The following is a 20,727-nucleotide window of genomic DNA, read 5'->3' as shown; positions in this document are numbered from 1 at the left end:
ACACAAAAGACAACATAAAAACTGAGAAAATTAGAACTTTGAGACAGTGTGAAAAAAAAAGAAAAACATGGAGCCCAACTAATAAATACAATCTATATATCTAACAAACAGTGTTATAGTGTGTTAAGTGGAGTTTAATAATAACCAATAATAAATCAATAATCACTTTCATGTTCAGAGGACACTGTGTTACAAACTACACTTATAGAACATAGTTACAGAGACTTCAGATGCACAAATGGTGTAAACTGATTTAAAAGGTAAATTGTTTTAATTTTCGTTGTTTCATAACGAATTTGTTAATTTATTTAGGCTGTAAAAACAGCTACATCCAGGCAATGTTAGAACATTATTTCTAGAAATTAGCTGGTCTATGGTGACACTTGGGATATTAAAAATATATGCAAATATAGCCTTTTAATGCCCTTTAATATGGAAGGCCAGCATTCCCCAGGTTGCCACTTACCAAAAATCATAAATATCACATCATATTCTGAACTTGCTTTACCTCAAGAGAATCAGACTTTCTGGACAGAATTTTTAATAAGTGAGTCATTGTCACTACTTACTTGGCCTCAATAGAAAGCTGTTAGAGAAACTTATCTTCTGTTTTCTAATCAATTGTAAATGTGTAATGTGATGATATTAAGGAACTGCTTGGAAGATTGTATTGACTGGAAATTTTAAGGGGGGGTTTCGGAATGCTGTGTAAAGATGAAGCTAAAACTGGTCACATTTAGGCTGTCTTAGACTCCTTCATATTGTCACAGGAAAACTTACTTATTTCAGGTTTACCACTAATTTACCATCATCAACATTACATATAAAATCTCAGAAGACACATGTAGATTCACCGGTCATTTTGGACCATAAATAAAATGGCCATTATTACGTTGTAGGCATCATGATCTCTGGTTCCTATCACCAAAGAAACCAGAGTCGGTAAGTTTCTTTACACATCAAACCACTCTGACCATTCATGCATCAATGATTGAATTATGCAGAATTTTTGAAAAAGCATTGAAATGCTCCTGTAAGTTAATATTCATTTACTACTTGTTTTGATGTCCAGATTCCTCTCCTGATCTCTCTTTCAGTTCTCACTCCTTTATCCTCAAGATCCCTCTATAAGGTACTGGAGTGCTGTAACTCCAATTCTGAGTCAGTATATGTAACTTTATTATCCCAAATATCTGACCTGTGTCTTTCCTGCCTAACCAATAATCATTCCTTTCTCTCTCTCTCTCTCTCTCTCTCTCTCTCTCTCTCTCTCTTTCTTTCTTTCTGTCTCTCTCTCTCTCTCTCTCTCTCTCTCTCTCTCTCTCTCTCTTTCTTTCTCTCTCTATCTCTCTCTCTCTCTCTCTCTCTCTCTCTCTCTCTCTCGTATTTCCTCTCTTCATTCTTTCTTGCCCTGAAGCCTGAGCTCAGTTATTCTCTGTACTTATTCTCTTTTGGACTAGAACACTCACACAGGGTAGAGCACTCAGAAAGTGTTTGTGAGAAATTAGGTTTTGTTTGTTTGTTTTCAGGCAAAAGATACACAACCTTCTATTTTTGCATTCTAGATTAATCTTCTCTCCAGCTGTCTCACACTCTCTGTTTACATATGAACAGAGCATGCACTGAAATACACACACACACACACACACACAGAGGAAGTAAATTCTGGCTCATAAACCCACTGTAGCCCCATCATTTTCACTTCCGCTCAGCCTTACTGCAGCACCAAACTCAACTTTTCGGACTCGGTGAAGGTATGAAACAGTTTTATTACTCGTCTTTTTCACTTTCTCCTTCTACAAACTCTTTCTACTAATCAGCTTTTTTAATCATCACTCCCAACATCTGTCTTTCTCCTTTTATTTCTTGATTCTAAGCCTCTGAACTGCAGTAGGCCCTGACTCTCTATATCTGTTCCACTCGCATTTTCAAAGAGGGAACTTTTTTTTATCTCAAACTGTCTTCTAAACTTCTAAACTTCATTATGTCCGTGGATTAGATCAGACAGTCTGCATTCAAAGCCAGTTATTGTGACGTTTCACAGATCCTTTAGGGAACGTTCACACGTCAAACATCCCTCCACTCCCCCTTCCACAGCCGTTTAGATCAGTAATCTCTGCATCTCAGCGTCTTTATTACATAAAATCCTTCAAGCTGTCCTCGCAATATATCTTTTCTGAAGACAAAAACACTTTCTTCTGTCTCGGATCCACTCCACATTCTTTGACCATTCCATCTCTTATTTCTCCCAATCATTTTTCTTTATTTTGACACAAGAGGAAAGGGCGAATATGATTCAAGTTTTGCCCCCACCCTTATAAACTTTATATGTGTGCCTCGAGACAACATTAGTGTTAAAGAACAAAGAAAAACAGAGAGAGAAGGCAACACAAGAACGCACTGCCACATCCCTGATATCATCATTTTTGGCGATCAGGAGCGTTATATTGCTTTGGTAGAACACAGTGACATGTGTATTTTGTTACTCCTTGGAACATCTGAATCGCACAGGGCTTATTCAGGATCTTTTTCACATTTTTCATGCCACTTCTGCCAAATAAATCCACCCGTAATAATTTGTACAAGCAAACAACTGAATATCTACCGCTCACATTTTCTGGGCGAAGCCTCTGCTGTCCATCAGAACTTGTTATGCTGTTTTGCCTACACCAGATTTCAAAATGAGGTCACATCAGCTGTAAGGTCCATCTGAGTGTACACAATCAGCCATTACATTAAAACCACATCCCTCTTTCTACACTCATTGTCCATTTTGACTGCTCCAGACTGTAGTCCATTCATTGTATTGCATACCTTGTTAGCTTCCTTTTATCCTGTTCCTCAATGGTCAGAACCTTCACAGGACCACCACAGAGCAGGTATCATTTGTGTGGCAGACCATCATTGACTCATCACTGACACTGACGTGGTGGTGCGTTGTTAGTTTGTGTTGTGCTGGTCTGAGTGGATCAGACAAAGCAGTGCTGCTGGAGCTCTCAAATACCTCACTGTCACTGCTGAACTGAGAATAGTCCACCAACCAAAAACATCCAGCCAACAGCGTCCTGTAGCAACAGATGAGCTACTGTCTCTGACTTTACATCTACAAGGGGAACCAACACGTTAGGAGTGTCTAACAGAATGGACAGTGAGTGGACAGTGTTTAAAAAATCCAGCAGCACTGCTGTGTCTGATCTACTTGTACAAGCGCAACACAGACTAACACACCACCACCACGTCAGTGTTACTGCAGTGCTGAGAATGACCCACCACCCAAATAGTACCTGCTCTGTGGTGGTCCTTTGGGGGGTCCTGACCATGGAAGAACAGGGTAAAAAGGGGCTAACAAAGTATGTAGAGAAACAGATGGACTACAGTCTGTAATTGTAGAACTACAAAGTGCACCTATATAGTAAGTGGAGCTGATAAAATGGACACTGAGTGTAGAAACAAGGATTTGTTTTTAATGGTTTTAATATTATGGCTGATCAGTGTTCTACATGCTAGAAGAAAAGAAAACTTCAATCTAGGGCCTCTTCTTGAAACCACTCAACCAGGCCATGCAGGAGTTACATATCATATTATCATGTTTCTGGTTTACTGCACTTTCCATTCACCCCCTCCACCTCCCACCAAGTTTATCTGTAACCTGTAAACATTCCACTGGAACTACAACACCGTAAACAACGTAACACATCTCTGGAATCCCAAATAAAAAGGTAATATTGAAACTAGTTTCTAGATTTTAAAGTGTGTCATCAAATTCCGTTTTTACCAGCTTCCCCTTCACAGTCCCTATTAAAAGAACGCTAGCTTAGATGATCTCAAATCAGCAACAAAAGGAAACGTCTGTTGCCATTAAAACCCACGTTCTTTCCTGTCAGTCACATGACCAAGATCTCGCAACTACGCCAACTCATCCGGTTATGAATTGTGGTTTTGCGTGCTGCTAATAGCTTCCCTGCTGTGCTGATCTATAATCAGTTTTGCAGTGTTTTTTAATGATTAAGAATGAGGTTAAGGCAAAAACTTCAGAGTCTGTTTATGTTGAACTGTCATTCACAGTGTGACACAATACAGTGTACTGTGCAAAATTTTTAGGCAGCCAAGAAAGTTTGTTTAAAAATATTTCTCGTGGCAGTAAATGTGCTGTTGCCAGTAAAACACTAAATAACATTAGAATACATTCAAATAAACACAAGTAAGATTTTTTTGCTTCTAAAGTTATTATTATCATTATTATTATTATTATTTGTTTTTAAATTTATCAACATCTTGGTTATTAGAAGACACTAGCCAGGGACAAGTTTGGCTCTGGACTTCTTGGTACACTCCAGCCATTGCATGCATTTGTTTAATTCCATCACTAGCTCATGTGATTTAAAGGGAATTTAATTTTTCAAAAGTTTTTGAATAATCAAATTGCTAAGATGTAAACAAAGTTGTTCAGGGTGGTCTGATGTGTGATGCTGCATTCTAGAGAAAATTACAGAAGAATTGAACACGTCAATAGTCATAGGAACCAGCAGTCTAAGGCATTAAACCCCCTAAAATCCCAGTCTTATTACATACTAAGGCTTATTACTCAGTATTTACAGGGACTAGAATGCAAACTGGCTGAACTATTCTTAGGTTATAGAATGTGTAATAAAACTTTGACCATGTAAAGGTAAAGGCCTCTAAAAGCCACATCACAGAACATTATTATGCAAAATGATTATAAATATGCAGCCTAATGCCTGAAACATTGTTTTACAATAGCTTTGAGAAAAGCTTTTGGCCTAAAGCTTATTTTTTTAAGAGTACGTTCATAGTGGAGAGGTACATGCAGGGTGTTGTAAGGAAAAATTCTTATTTTGTTCAGAATTACCTTTATTTTACCTTTATAAATATTCTGATTGTTTTGGATAACAAATCAAATGCCTGTATTAGAGCTGTACACATCATGACCCCTAAATTCTGCCACTACCACATATAATAACAAATCAGTAAGATACTGTAGTATGGCGCATTTCACTTCAAACTACTCTGAATAATTTTGTATACATCTCAATTAATTATCCTGAAATTAAAAATTGGATGGTAACTGTAAATGCTGGACTTCCTCAAGGAGAAGTTTGGAAATGTCAGATCAAATCATAATGCCTTGTTTATTTGTTTGTTTGTATTTATTGTAATATTAGGGATGTTTTGAACTATTGAATGCTTCTTGCACAGATAATTGGCCTTACATATTATGAAATTACTGTACAGTACTACACGAGACACAAATATCAGACTAATTTCTTATTAATAAAAATTATAACAGCCCTTTATGCTAATAAGGATGAATAATCGATATCTTTAATCATAAGTCAATAAAATGATTCTATTTTCCCTGGGGTGTGAGTTTATTTGTTGGTTTATCCAAAACTCCAGACCTCGAGTTTAAAATAACATTAAAATATTATTAGCAACATGTTTTAATCTGTATTATTGTTCTAATAGATGACTGATGAGTGGTTGACCAGCAGACTGAAACTATGCCAGCTGACCACTGACCCAAAGACTGACACATCTAATGTATGGGTAAGGGTCAAGATTTTTAAATACCAAATAGCCTGCACATTTTATGAGAAAAAATTCAAGAATATACAGTCATTTGCAAAAGTTAGGGCACCCTGGACATGTTTTGTAGATTTTCTAAGTAAAAAAAGTTTACACATCCTCTACAAAGAACACACTTCAGCACAGTTTAATGCACAATTGCTGTTCATTTGTTGAATTTAACATGCTGGAAACATAAAACATAAAATATGGCCTGCACAAAAGTTATAGCACTTTATGTTTTTTTGTCCAATATGTTTAACTCAGAAAATAAAAAGGTGCCCTAAAATGAGCAGAAAATGCCATATTTAACTTTGTTCTCTTTAAAGGATGTGTTAGAACATCAACAAAACATGTCATTTGATTAGGGATGTTCTTCTGCTTATGACTGTATAGCGTCACTATCAGCGCAAAACCTTTGTGTTTTTGGTGTTTTTTTTTCTACATGATTTAAAATTACCAGCTGCCTTTTTCACAGTGTGAACTTTTCATAATGAATGTACCAACAGAAATAGTCCAGACTTACTTGGAATTAAATCTTGTAACATTAACTTATATAAAAATTAAGAACATATTTTCTTCCTCCTATAAAGTCAAAATTTAGAGATAGAAGGTGTTCCAACAGTGACTGATCATGATTGTTTTCCTATTCCTGGTTTCAGTTTCTTTACAGCCAAAATGGTTGATGGGTGATCACTTCGGTTGATTTTTTAGCCCCGTTTTCATCTGAAGCTTATATTTTGTGGTCTAATTGAACACATAAAACAGACATAGCATAGTCTAGTACTTTCTGTTAGCTTAGGTTCTGTAAGTTTCAATATAAATCACATTATTTGATGGAGTTATGACATAACTGAAGTTTGAGGAGAGACCACGCCTAAACTCCTCCTTCCCAATTTCAGCTTCCTATAAATACCAGTTCTTCACTCCTCCTACTCGTGACGAAATTTCGCACGAAATCCACAGAAGCCTTACTGAACTCCAGCCCAAAATTTCCTCTCCTCTCATTATCTCACTTACCAAGGCGTGGTCTGCATTCGCAAACTCTTTATTAGGCCAAATTGATAGATTAGATTTGTAAATGAAAAATCAGTTGCCTAATTCAATAACTTGAATAAAATAAAGTGTTACATTGAAACCAAGAGGCAACAGGCTATTTAACACAATAAGTCATGCATAATTATACTATGTAGGAGGTGTAGCTGCTGCATTCAAATTCAGTGTGAGTGTACTTACCTGCCTCACTGTCGATTGCCGACCATGCTTGGATTTTGGAAAGCAACTGAATAATTTATTAATTAACAAGCGCCTTATTCTTCTAGGATCCGGTGGAAGTGGAGCTTAATACCCAGTCATACCCTCAACCCGATTATGACCAGTCATCTATTTTCTTCACACTGGAGGCATATAGTAGTGGCTTGGATGAGTTGCGGCATGGGAGATGTGATCTGAAGATGGAATCCAGGTGTCAACATCTAGAATCCAAGCCAGTACAGACTGTACAGGCACATAACATTCAAGAATTTGCTGAGATGTTATCAAGAGACATACTGGATACAACGGTGAGGAGAAGAGACAATCAATCCAATAAAGATGGAATGATGATCCACCCTGATAAAATATGTAACGTTACTGACCACTCTGAAGTGACCAAGTGGACAATTAGCAACCAGGAAAAGCTAGCTAAGAGGTTAGCATTTGAGATCTATGGCAATGCATTGGAAGAGGTAGCCAGGCATAGTGGCCTCGCAGGTGGCAAGTCTGAAGAATTGTCAGATGTTCAAACAGATGAAAAAGATGGCATTAGTGATCTCCACAGTGAACCATGTTCTTCCATGTACTGCTGTGACCAGGAACAGCCTGATATGGAAGTAGATCCTAAGCCGGAGAGAAATGAAAGCACACACAACCATGAAAGACCTTTTCATGAGCCATGTTCTACAGTCCGCCAGTCTGATTTTACTACATACTCTAGCACACTGAATAATATGGCTAATATGGGCTCCCTCGACTACCCTGATGCCCCTCCAACCACTCCATTACTCCCTGAGATGATGAAGAGTCGTGCTAGCTTCTCCAGGAAGCTGAAAGGAGGACTAGCAAAGGAGTTCCTGCCCTCAACCCCTCCTCCAACCCCTAAAGATCAACAGTCCCTATCAGGGGACAAAATGACAGAAACTGCAGCAGACAAATCAGAGTTTATGGTCCGCTTGATGCGATCCCTGTCACTAGCATGCTCACAGCACGGAGACTTGGATGAGGAACAGGATGGAATTGGACCAGATGATGGAGGCAGGTTTCAAAATGGGATTTCCAAATTGTCAGACTATGCAGCCCAGCTGTCTGCAGATATCATCAACTGCATCGCCACGGCCCAACCAAGCACCACCAACATAAATCGAGAAACACCTGTCAGAGATGTGCAGCACCTGGCCAACCATTTGGCAGAGGAGATCATTATAATTTCTGTAGCAGAGATGATGGAGAGCAAGAGAGTGGGCAGAAAAGGGGAGCAAAACAGTCACCTGTCATACTCAGTTGACGAAATGGAATCATGTTTGGAGACCAGCACAGAGAAGACAACCCAAGCGTTAGGTGACACTTTATTGGCAAGGTCAAGTCCAGATGTCTCTGATATGGAGGCGCTGAGAGCCTTGGCTGGCAGGCTAATTGCAAGCACTCTGGCTCAGGCTTTCTCTGAGCTGGGAAGAGGTGCATTACAGCATGCCACAAGTCAACAGTTTCTGGGAGAAACATCAGAACCAAAACCATCTGAAGAACGAAAAGTTCAGGACCATAATTTGTGTCTGAACACCACAAAGTCCAAACAAACCACATCCATTGAATGCTCTAATGGGGAATCAGTGCATGACTGCAGCATGCTTGATTCCAGAACTGAGACTGCAATAGATGAATACTGTTTAGCTGAGAAGATCGCCCATGAAGTGCTTGAGTGCTCCATAAAAGAAGCCTCCAACTATCTCTTAAGCTGCAGTCAATTGGCTGTTGATTCAGAGAGGCTCCATTCACCAGTAGCCTCTCTGGAAAGCACAGAACAAGCTGTTCTGAGGGGCTTAATTTCTGATGAATTGTGTCAAGATATGAAAGAGTTACAATGTGTCCTGATCTGGGCTGCAGCATCCCATGCTGGAATCTCAGTGTTACAGCTTGTTGTGCCTGACAACCATGTTCGACAACAGGTATGGAAGATTTCAGCCTTTTTAGCCTCTTGAACCCTAGACTCTAAAAATGAAGATTTTCTTTGGAGTAATGCCATAGAAGAACCACTTTTAGTTCCCTAGAGAACCTTTCATTGGATGATTCTGTAGTGAGATATGTAAGTGTGAGGTTTTATAAATGTTCAAAGCACCTCTGCGTTATGTGAAGGCTCTAAGGTTTTTCTTTGAACTGTGCATCCAAGCTAAGAACCATTTAAGAGTGTTTGTTTATTATTCAGTTATTAATCTAAAGATTTATTATTCAGTGACTATTATAAATTATTTGGTAAGTTAAAGGTGATTATGAGAGTGAAGAGCCCACATACATGTCTTTAGAGTTTAAGAACAGGGAAGCACCAATGTGGGAATTCTGGGTTGATCTGGATATCTGATATTTTCATGTACATGGCTGTCAATGCTGAACATAAACATTTATAAATGTGGATATTAGGACTTAAATCCACCTGGATTACCATTACATAAAAATGTAACATTGATTTCTAAAGAATAATTCATCCTTGCATATACTGATACATTTGTAGAAGCTTCTCTAATAGAGACAATACACAAAAAATAAAAACAACCTCTGGAGTACTAGCCTTGTTCTTGTCAAGATATTAACAAAACATGTGTTTCATCACAGCTTGGCAGCCTCTCTCTGAAAGCTCAGTTTCATGGCTGGACGGTGGGGAACCTGATGACATCTCTCCTCCAGTACTGTGAAGATCTGCAGACTGCCAGCAGAGGGCACCGCAAGAGCGACAGGTCTCTCCTTGGGCACCTACTGTTCTGAGTGGGTTAACTTTAGCCTGCTACAGACAGACTTTGGACTACAACAAAAAGTGTGGAACAGTTTGTGTTACATTTTGTAGTAGAAGAGATGCTCAGAACATCAATCACAAATACTTACAAATGCCCATCAGATGTCAAACGCTTACAGCTGAACGTCATTCAAGGCTGAGATGGTCACGGATTATTGTGTGATGTTGTAATAGAGATGACTGACCCATAGACCAGCTAATACGCATCTGAAATCTGCACATGAGAACTTAGGGCTATGGTGCCAAACAGGGTTCTTAGGAGCAATGCCATATGAGAACCACTTTTGGTTTCCTAAACAATCTTTCAGTAGATGTTTTTCTGTAAATTAGGCGTACAAGTGCGAAAGTTTAAAGAACGTCCACATGATGTAAACATTTTACAACAAATAAAGTTTTCCCTAGAACCTACAACTAAGCCAAGAACCATTCTTTTTAAGAGTTTACAACTAAATAAATCAAGCAGTATGCTTGTTGGTGGGGAATGAGATCCAGAAACAGTCTTCTTAACCTGGCTATAACTTTGACCATTATAGCAAGATAGTTGCAGAGCCAGGCTCAGCTTAGCGCAACACCCATCTGGACACAACTGGGAGGAAACAAGAGTCAAGCTCCAATAGCATGATGAACATCTGCTCAAACTTGTGGCCGCCCACATAACCCTCACCTTACATTAATAAAGAGTGACAGAACAAGGATACGATGCAGATGGTTGTTCAGCTCCGAGTGATTTGAATTTCACACATTTATTATGGATTGAGGACACATGAGGAAGCAGTCTGACTGTTTAAGATCAGCCTCTTCTAAACCAAACTGTAATCGCGACCATAACAATCAAAACTGATCTCAGATCAGGGTGTTAAGGGTAGCCCCATTAACACATACTTGGCTATAAGGCCTTTGCATTGTTTGAGCGAATGTTGTTTCACACATCAGTAATAATAAAGAAACGCTGTTAAGACAAGCATTAAAAAACCGCAATGCCGAAATGCTGTTTGACGCCATCATGTTCGCCGTCGTGATTGAAAGGGCTGTTATGAAGAGCAGCGCTTTGGAGACTGTAAAAGCAGACTTTTTACAGCATCCCATTAATACTCCCTGAGCACAGATACCTAACATGGCAGGAATGTGCTTTAGTGAACTCTTGCCTCCCACTCTCTCCCACTCTTGGCGACCATGGCCTAAGCGTAACAGCAACTACACACACACATACTCAGAGGTGCTGACATCGCAGCTGTGGTCCAGAGAAGACACAATGGGTTTCAGTCCAGCCCTGTTACAGCATCTGGAGAAGTATTCGTTTCCAGTGTCTAAGGGAGTTCCACTGCCACAAAAGAGAGAAGGAGCAAAAAAAGAGCGAGAAACAAGGGCTGCAATAAGACCGCAGAGGGACAGGAGGAGAGGAGGAGAGCAAGGGAGAGGGATAGGGTGATTACAACAGAGCTAAGACGTATGGAGCTGAATGGATCGCAGGGGTTCTGGAAAATCTCCCAGCTCCAATCCCTCCGCTTCTCCTCAGGGCTGAAACACATGCATTTATTTTTCTCCTGCAAGAGCCAGAAATATGCACAGAGTTCCCTAAACCGGTGCAGGCCTCGTGGCACGGACCTTCGTATAATGCATACATTCACTCACAGCGGCGATTAATCAGGGCTTTTAGTATACTGCCACACTTCATTCGGGTCAGTGATGATGGAGAACAAGCTATTGTATTTATGTAATTATACAGGTGCTGGAAAAGAGCCCAAAAGAACATATAAGGTGAAAATAAATATTAGCAAATGAGAGAAAATGCTTTCAGTATGTGCACTGGTGAACATGGGGAGTTCTGTATGTTAGCCTGCTTTTAGATGCAAAGCACCTCATGGACCTATAGTCATGTAAAGAAGTATGGAAAGTTTAGGCTTTTTCAATATATTTGAAGGTACACATTTCAAGTCTTCATTTAAACAGTGTTGATAAAAGTGATAGAATTTAACAAGTGGCACTTAGAATTAACATTTTTGTCACTCCATATATAATTGAAATAAACAGTATAGCAATTGCCTTGTGTGGAAAAAATAAGCACACCCTTACATATATCACTACTTTAAAGGCGTTAAATCAGGTGATCCTGATCAGGTGCTGATGATTATCACTCTGCTATGGAAGGAAAGTCTGGAGAAAGCTCAGATATCTGGTCTGGTTTGCTCTTTGTTACTTTTTTATTGGACTGTGTGGTATCAACATGCCTAAATCAAAAGAGCTCTCTGTGGCCTTCAGAATAAAAATTGTAGATGCCTGAGAGTCTGGGAAGGGAAAGAAGATATGCAAAAAATGATTGGAAGTCAATCATTCCACTGTCTGGAAGATCATCATACAAATGGAGAAGATTTAAAACCACCACCAACTTGTCCAGGCCAAGCTGTCCCAGCAAATTTAACCAGAGAGCAGACCGTAAGATTCTTTTAAAAAAGTCTCTAAGAACTCACAAATTTCATCTCAGGATCTGCAGGTAGCTCTTGAAACTGTTAATGTAAAAGTGTTTGTATCTACTATTAGAAAAAGACTGCACAAATTTGTCCTACATTGGAGATGCGCCTGGAAGAAGCCTTTGCTGTCTAATAAGAACATCGGGCCAAGACTGAGATTTGCTAATAAATACCTAGGCAAGGACCAGGATTTCTGAAACAACATTCTATGGACAGACGAGTCAAAGATAGAGCTGTTTGGCCACAGTACCAGGAACCATGTTTGGTGATTTTCTGCCAAAGGGGGCAGTATAGTTACTGAAGTCAGGGTGTACTTACTTTTTCAAAAATAACATCTCAGTTTTTTAAATAAATGAATGCAAAATCAAATTTCTATTGTGTTTTGTTCTAATATTACATAACGTTTGATGTGACAACATCCCTGATATAAAAGTGTTTATGGGCCTTTGAGTTACGTATCATGAGCTGTTTTCTTACTGACAGGTTAAGTAACTTTAATGTTTGCTTTCAGGCTCCAAAGATTTGGAAATCATTGTCTACTCATACTCATAAAAAGCTAATAAAAATGGCTCTGAAAACACAGCTAAAAACTTTCTCAAACAAGCCACTCCCATTGTAATCCCACTGTTATAGGCTGTATTCACAGATTTGCATTTTTCACTTTAGCTTTGAATGAGACTTTTCCATTAATGCTTGTTTTATTTGCATATTCATAAGAAGCACCTTCACCTTCATTTATATGTATTAAATGTGCTTATTATTAGTATTTGTAAGATTATTACTATTAATAATATAAAAACCATTTGCTGTTGTACTTTCAGTACAGTTTTAATTATTTATTTATCCAAGTCATTCTTAAAAATAAAGGTGACCAAAAGCATCCTTAAAGCTGCATTACGTTTTATGTGTGTTGTGCTGGTACGAGTGGATCAGACACAGCAGTGCTGATGGAGTTTTTAAACACTGTGTCCACTCACTGTCCACGCTATTAGACACTCCTATCTTGTCAGTCCACCTGCTGCTCATCTGCTGCTGCACAGTTTGTGTTGGTCATCCTCTAGTCCTTCATCAGTGGTCAAAGGACACTGCCCACAGGACGCTGTGGACTGGATATTTTTGGTTGGTGGACTATTCTCAGTCCAGCAGTGATACTGAGGTGTTTAAAAACTCCAGCAGCACTGCTGTGTCTGATCCACTCAGACCAGCACAACACACACTAACACACCACCCCCACATCAGTGTTACTGCAGTGCTGAGAATGATCCACTTTTGATCCATTTTTGTTTTTTTTTTAGTACTGTTCAGTGTCAAGTATCAAAATCAATCTTCTAGTATCGAGGTGACCCTAGTAGGCTTACCACATTGTGACTTTCATACATAAGAAAAAACTCAGCAGAAATCAAAGTTACTGGCCCCGTCCCCCTTAGGTTTGAAAACCTCAAGTTTTTGAGCTCTTGGAGTTAGTCAGAGTGTCCACTGGTCTGGTTACACAGAGGAGATTGAGAGGGTGTTACCAGTCCCATTCAGCCTGCATGTCCCAACATCTGTCTCCTATCTCCACCAAACCCATTTAAGACAAACACCCACACTCACTCACTCGACTCTCCCATCATACTCCTCTCCAGCTGTTTACCTCAGAGGGGAGACGCAGCCACCACTGCCAGATTCTGAGAAAGTTTTATCCGCTTCATTTAGTGGACAGTCTGTATCTCGAGTGTGGAGGAATGTCTACTCTTTATGTTCTCTTTAGGTTAGCCTGTCATTGGGCCGCTCAGGAGGGAACTTACACAAGTTAAGACTTCTGAGTTGTTGTTGTTTCGTCTTTTTCTTCTTCTACTTGGCAAACACAGCCAACTACCAATCACTTTATCACACAAACGACTATCTCTCCCAAACAAGGTGAAGGAAGAGTATTTCATCTGACCTGTTATTTATTTGTTTGTTTGTTTGTTGAAAGTTGCATCTGTGTGATACAATGATCAAATATATAAATATTTGTATCACACAGATGCACAATTTCTTATTCTTTCTGGCTTCTTCTTTCTTTTCTCCTCTCTCTCTATTTCTCTCTGTATTCTTCTACCTACTTCATACAGTTTACTCTTTTTATCCTATATCATATTGTGGTTAATGCACAATAAAAAACTCCTGATCTCTCCCACTATACTAGCATTTATGAATAGAATCCTTTTTTTACTTTCTACTCTCATAATATACTGTGTACATAAGCTGCCTGTTGTGTTTTAGTTCAGAGTGCGTCTGGAAAGCCTTTAAAACAGCGTAAAACAGCGGGCAACAAGGGTCAATACATCTCCATCACTTACCATAAACCTCCTGGAAGAATCAGTTTCTTTCCCACCCGTATTCTGGAGAGCCCCGCCCTTCTGCGCTCCGATTGGCTAGTAGTTTGTAGTGGTTTACAAGCTGTCCGGGCTACTTGTTGGTTAACCAGTAGCCAATCCCAGCGCAGATGAAGGCATGAAATCAGCCAATCATAGCGCAGGGAGGCGGGGCTTGTCTGAAAACAGGTGGAAAATACCCAGCCCTGCGCCTGCCTGTTGCTCGTCCAGACTTCCCTCCTCCCACGCCACGCTCAATGAATACGGAGTTTACTCACACTCCCTGATTTCACTTCTTCGTTCCCGCTCCGCCGTTGTTTTTGTCTTTGTGTGAGTTTTTTTTTCCTGCTCCACTCACGACCTAGGAATGCCATGGCCACTCAGAATAACCAGGATTACTTCAGGTCGGTCAGCAGCGAGTCCACCACTTACATGATGGTGCCGGCGAACACCCGAAAAGAGTCGCCGTCCAAACTGTGGATTGCCATGGTGGTGATCGTGGTGGTGGTCCTGCAGATAGCCTCCACCACAGGGCTCTTCGTCTACTTAAACATGTCCTTATCCCACGTGAGTTGATTCTGGCTTATTATTCTACTGATTATTCTTTAGTGTTACTTACGCACAGATTCAGCACAACTAACTATGCACAACAGCTGTGCGCAAGCCAACAGCAACAAGCATGGACTCTCCTGCCATGATGGCCAACTGTTTGCAAAGATTTCTCATTGATTTCTTAATTATGTTATGATCAATAGTTATGATGCCTTTTTTACAGATTCTACATTACAGCATACATCAATTCCTACAAGTCAGGTATCAGTTAACACCTGGGTTAGGGCTGATTTTTGTATGTCTGTAATTAAAATGTTTTAGTTTGAACTATTCCCATATGCAAATGAAATATATTACCATTTTTTTTCTAGAATATGTCTCAAATTTGTAATATATGTACATATATTTATTCTACACGTGTACAATATATATTTGCAATATATGTACATATATTTAGTTTACATACATTTCAGTACATTGACGTGTATATATTAACATATATTTACATGTTCACATTCAAATAAGTCACATTTAAATATATTTAGCACATATATTTTAAAACATGCAAGCATGCATATATATATATATATATACACACATACATACATACATACATACATATATGAAATAGTGAAACTAGATTTTCAAGTTTTTTTATGGGATCTTTTCGTGGTGGTGCCAGTTCACAGCAGGCAACCTGTTTTGAGAGATTAACTTTACATTTATTCCATTCACTTGCATTTCCTGTAAACCTGTTGTGACTTATCTGACATAACTAGGTCACCTAAGTACTCCCTTGTATGCCTAACTCTTCAGTAACTCTCCAGCAGAACAGATAAAAAGTGGTGGCTTCTGTTTTTTTGCGAACCCGCCAAAAAACTTCAGGCACTTTCGACATAAATCCTTGAGGAACGCTGTAAATTTCTCAGTTGGAGGGATTCCAGCAGATCCATGCAGGCCCACATGCATCTCTGTCACCGTTTGACATTTGTGGAGGCTCAAACCTGTAACTTGTTTTCCATCTGAAAAGCTTACCCATCCACTACAGCACACACACTGGTGCTGGTTAAGTGTGGTCTACATTGTTCGTCTGTCTCATCTCTGGATGCTGGATCTATTCAGCTATTCTTGAATGTTTGAAAGGGACTTTTCCCATTTGTGAGGAGGTAGCCATAAATAGGTCTAAAATAGACATTGTGGTTAGGGTTAGGGAGTCGACTGCTGTAAGCCACTGAGGGTAGGCCAAGGACAGTTTGGGTTTAGACCACTTAGTGATGTGTAATGTTTCATTGTTGTCCTCATTTTTGTTTGATGAGGTAATGTGGTTTCACTGTTACCTGCGTTGTCATCCTTTACCATTGTCAGTATGTTATTCAATTAAGGAAACCAGTCTGATTGTTTATAAATTGTATTATAAAGGGGTTGTATGTAGTACCAACACATCAAATGTCTGAAAGGGCAACTTTATCCTTAAAAGGCCCATATCCTATACTTTTCTCCTAATATTTATGTGGTTTTCTGATCATAATTCTTTTGTAAATGATCATTTTGCAACTTCTCTTCATTGATTTGCCTTTAATGCTGATATTTGTAAATGAGCTCTGTTCTTATTGGCAGTCTGGTATTATATTGTTCAAAAAGCAGTCCAGGCTGAAACACTTCTTATAACTTCAGCGTTAATGTGTGGGGCTAAACTGATGTAGGCTGAATAGATGGATATTTGTAAATGTCTTTGTTTTCGTGAGATCAGAAAAACAGTTCAAAACTGGTTATTTATGCGTCTTAGTTTCTACGTATGGACTGTGTGGACTGAGGATTGAAAGGTACTTTTTGAAACTTTAGCAAACTACATCAAACTGTTTGAAACTTCAGTTTTCAGTGATACAGGTGCTTTAATTCTGACTGTTTCTGTTGGTCCATTCATAATGAAATGTTCACATAGTTTAAAGGACAGTTGATATTTTTAAAGGGTGTAAAAAACTTTAAAAAGACGAAAAATTGGTTTTGATGTGACAGTGACGATATTCCTTAACTTCTTTCCACAGTTATTTTAGGAATTTGAAAAGGCATAAACAGTGTTCGCAGAAATGACTGCCAAGACCATATCACACAATCTGAGGAGATTCTGCTCTTTAGCCCATATAATCAGTGCATCGTTAAATGAGATCATGCACAGTAAACGCTGTATGTCTCTGAGGAGAAAGAAAATAAGGTCAGCTCCTGGTCACATCAAGAACTGTAAACAGTTGAGAAGACCAAAAGGAGAAACTCTCACGTAAGAGGATTGCGCTGATATTGCACTGGTGTTGAGATTGACCTATTTCTGTCTATGTACGCCTGACAAAAGCAAAGGCGGTTGCCAGATTTGAATCAGCCTTTCTTTGTTTAAGGTCAGGTCATTAGATTCTGGGCCTGTGACTAAGCCATTCTGGTGCTGAGTCTTAGCGAGGCTGCTTTTCAGTGGTGTTGCTTGTTCCGTCTGCGTGCCCACTCGAGGCGCTCCATCTCCCTCTCCCACCCAGCTCGACTCCACAGGGTCCTCTGAAGAGGCCTTCATCAACAATAACAAAATTTGGTGTAAAGTTATACCCTGCAAGCAAATGTTTGGCTTTCTCTCTCCAACTCCCTCATGTAAACCTCCTGTGACATTTTCGTTTGCCAAGATCTACAAAAAAGCCTTACTTGCACACCCCCTTTTCTCAACTTCTCTGTCTCTTTCTTTTATTCTTTCTTTATTTATCTCCTTCCTTCTTCCTTTTCTCTTTACGTTCTGTCATTTTTTGCCTCTTGCCTGCCTCCTCTCTTGGACTAAACTTTAGGTTTTATGCAGAACAGCCTTTATGCGGCTAAATTTGGCTGCCTTTCCTTGTGGATTCATAGCCCAAAGGAGGGCATGGATCTTTTCCAGTGGGACACAAACTATTTTACAAGGTTTAAACTTAAACGCAGCGCTGGCATAAGCACAAAGATATAGATGAGTATCTTTGACTCAGATTGATGTGGAGCTATTTAGTCTTTTTTATTGCCCCCAGAGCGGACAGAGCACACGTTAGAATCCATACAAAGACACACAGAAAGTCATTTCTAGTTAACACTGCCAATGTCCTTCATCCGCACAATCTGTCAATTCATCCTCCTGCTATGGTCTTGTGAAATGCTTTTTGATAAAACTGACTAAAATAATGTCTTCTGGATTGTTTGAAGGCTCTACTGTTGATAGTATTTCTATTATGGACACAGTACACAGTCTTAAGAAAATGTTTTCAGAGATTAAACACGGGCAGTTTATTTGGAGAGAATATAAAGTGCACTTGGTCACCAAAAGGAGAGCCATTAATTCCAAAGAGGCAAGATGAAAAAAAGAGCAGAGAATCGTGATAGACTGTGCTTGAAACGTTTGCACACACAGCTGCAGCCTAATGAAGGTTCTTCAGGGCTAACGTAAATATCCTGCGCTCACACACAGCGCAGCGGCCAGATGGGACAGACTAGCAGCAATGTTGTCCTCAGGCATGTAAACATCTCTGTTTAGGCCCACGTTATCAAGGATTGCAAGACCAATATTGCCATAATAACGAAACACGGCTGTAAACTGGAGCTCCAGTTTGCTCAACCAGTGCGGCTAGTAAAAACACGCTATCTCTCCATTAAGGCCCATTAGTGAGCCCTGTCACACAGGAACACAGCACAGCAGGTTCTTCAGGCTCCTCAGGCTCTGCCTTGTCCTGGAAATGATACTTCAGGAAGAGAGCGTTTTAATCAGCTGCATTTTGCCAGCAGATCAGATGTGCTTTCTTGTTTTAATTTAATCAAAACCTCTGCAGGGAGGTTGGATGAGCTCCATTCTTCCAGACCCATCAAGCGTCCCAAGCTTTAAACGTGTTCGGTAATTAGTCCAAGCTGTCTGTGTCAAGTCTGATTTTTGTATTAATTAAAAAACCAAAAGAGGAATTCCTGTCTCTCGAGAGAACTTGACTTCCTTAATAGGAATTTTCGGCGGTTTTGGCTGCAGGAGATCGGCCCGATTCCACTGTCAAGCCCATAGTTAGTATGCTCGGAGCGCTCTGTTTGGTGAGTCAGAGCCGAAGCCAAGCAGAACAGAAGGGAGCAGGACCGAGTGCTGTTAGACTGACCACAGCTCCTTTGAAAATGCCTCACAATGACTTCTCAATGGGGCCCGTCTCCACTGGTCATTTACGAAAGATTTACGAGCCAGTGAGGATAGCCAAAACAAAGGAGATTATGAGTAAAAAGACGGTTTCCCGTAGCAACTTGGAGTAGGTGATTTTTGTCATTGGTATCCTCTGATCCGTGATTGGCTGTGTGTTTGTGTATTCAGGTGTGAGCTCCTGGGTTATTGAACTGCTGAGATTGCATAGTGAGTTTCTCTTGAGGAACTGGAAACTTAACTCATACAGGGAAGTGAAACTATAACACTTTGTGTACCTTTAAGCCTTATCACCCACTCCCATTTAAGCATTGATTTCTCAGAAAGGTATTGATGACAGGAAAAGTCTCGATGGTGAAATCTCCCTGGTTTGCATTGCCTTTCTTTGAATTAAAGGGCCCATATCTTACAGTTTCACCCCCCTGAGGTCTGCTTATAACATTTGTGTGGTTTGATAAACCAAAAAAAGTCAGTAATTCACTTTTACATGACTATTGTACAGCCTGGTTTTTGTTACTGTGCCTTTAAGACTGACATATGTAAATCAGCTCTGTTCTGATTGGCTGCCCTGTACTATGCCTCCCTTATAAAAGCAGCCTGGGCCAAAACACTTCTTATAACTTCAGCATGAACTGCTGTAGGCTGAAGAGGTAGATGTAGGTAAAAGCATAGATTTTTATGACATCACAAAAAAAAATTCTAAATGGGCTGTTTTTGCAGCTTAGTTGCCATATATGGACTATATGGACTTTAACAATGTTCACATACTACATCAAACTCTTTCATTAAAAAAAGGGAAAAGTCAGTCTTCCTTGACATGGGCCCTGTAATTCATAACACCTCTCAGAGTCAGAGTGAGAGAGCACTCACCTTGTGGGTTCAGGACAAATGTAAAGAAAGAAAGAATTTTTTTTAAACAGCTGTCCTCCAAGGCTTGCCCAGACAACCTGCTCCTCCAGGGCTCTGTTTCTCAATACCGAGGCTGAGGAGCAAAGTGAGACATCCCACATAAACATTTCGGAGCGCTGATGAACCTTACTCTGTTTTCCTTTTTTGACACAGGGGGAATTAGGAAAAACAAAACATCACGGGGGGGGGCAGTTAAGACAGAGGAAGATGAGACGGAGAAGACAGACAGAGTCAGACTGAGATAGAGAGAGAGAAAAACATAGAATGAGAAAGAGAGAAATGGAGCCAAGCAGAGGGGGAGAGCTGGCATGGATTTGAGTTACACGCCTGATTTCTCTTTTTAATCCTTCCTCCAAAAAAGCAGCGAATGTTGAGTGAAGCAGAAAGTTCAGCAGTGGCGGCTCTGCTCCGCTCTTCCCCCTGGCTCCAGAAAGCATGGGGTAACACTAGAGCATTGTTCCCCATTTCCTGCTACCCTCTCTGGGATTAGAAAACCCTCTCTCACCCCTTCTGGACCCCACACTTGCATCCCTACCACCAGCGAGTTAATGCCGCACTTTGTGTCGATTTTATGCTGCTTCGCTGTATATTTTATTGCTAAGCCATGTTATACATTACATGCAGCTGAGGGGGCCTACTGCAGGGTTTCTGTGAAGGATCACGCTT

General features: G+C 39.9%; 2 protein-coding genes across 3 annotated transcripts in view; both read left to right on the top strand.

Annotated features, from left to right (window-relative positions):
- Positions 1–1,562: 1,562 nt before the first annotated feature.
- On the top strand, positions 1,563–10,032 carry si:dkey-171c9.3. The gene is made up of 4 exons (XM_036597718.1): positions 1,563–1,754; positions 5,488–5,568; positions 6,909–8,786; positions 9,448–10,032. The coding sequence occupies exons 2-4, from the start codon at positions 5,488–5,490 to the stop codon at positions 9,595–9,597; spliced, it is 2,109 nt and encodes a 702-aa protein (XP_036453611.1). The 5' UTR covers positions 1,563–1,754; the 3' UTR covers positions 9,598–10,032.
- Positions 10,033–14,668: 4,636 nt separating this feature from the next.
- Positions 14,669–20,727, top strand: part of tnfsf10l (TNF superfamily member 10, like) — a 28,425-nt gene continuing 22,366 nt past the window's right edge. Inside the window, exon 1 of one of the 2 annotated variants that reach the window (XM_036597189.1) lies at positions 14,669–14,999. In XM_036597189.1, coding sequence (XP_036453082.1) covers positions 14,805–14,999 — 195 coding nt within the window. In that variant the 5' untranslated portion in view covers positions 14,669–14,804. The remainder of the gene's footprint in view (positions 15,000–20,727) is intronic. The other variant, XM_036597188.1, reaches the window with a different exon arrangement.

This window comes from Colossoma macropomum, unplaced genomic scaffold (assembly GCF_904425465.1).
Source record: "Colossoma macropomum unplaced genomic scaffold, Colossoma_macropomum, whole genome shotgun sequence".
Taxonomy (NCBI): Eukaryota; Metazoa; Chordata; class Actinopteri; order Characiformes; family Serrasalmidae; genus Colossoma; species Colossoma macropomum.
The sequence above is the reverse complement of the archived record's forward strand: the minus strand, read 5'-3'. Positions and strand labels throughout refer to the sequence as shown.

Excerpts from the sequence above, each read along its gene's own strand:
- si:dkey-171c9.3 (XM_036597718.1), top strand. The coding sequence starts at position 5,488 with ATGACTGATGAGTGGTTGACCAGCAGACTGAAACTATGCCAGCTGACC. Across the intron at positions 5,569-6,908 it reads CTGACACATCTAATGTATGG|GATCCGGTGGAAGTGGAGCT; the intron begins GTAAGGGTCAAG and ends TTATTCTTCTAG. Across the intron at positions 8,787-9,447 it reads ACAACCATGTTCGACAACAG|CTTGGCAGCCTCTCTCTGAA; the intron begins GTATGGAAGATT and ends GTTTCATCACAG.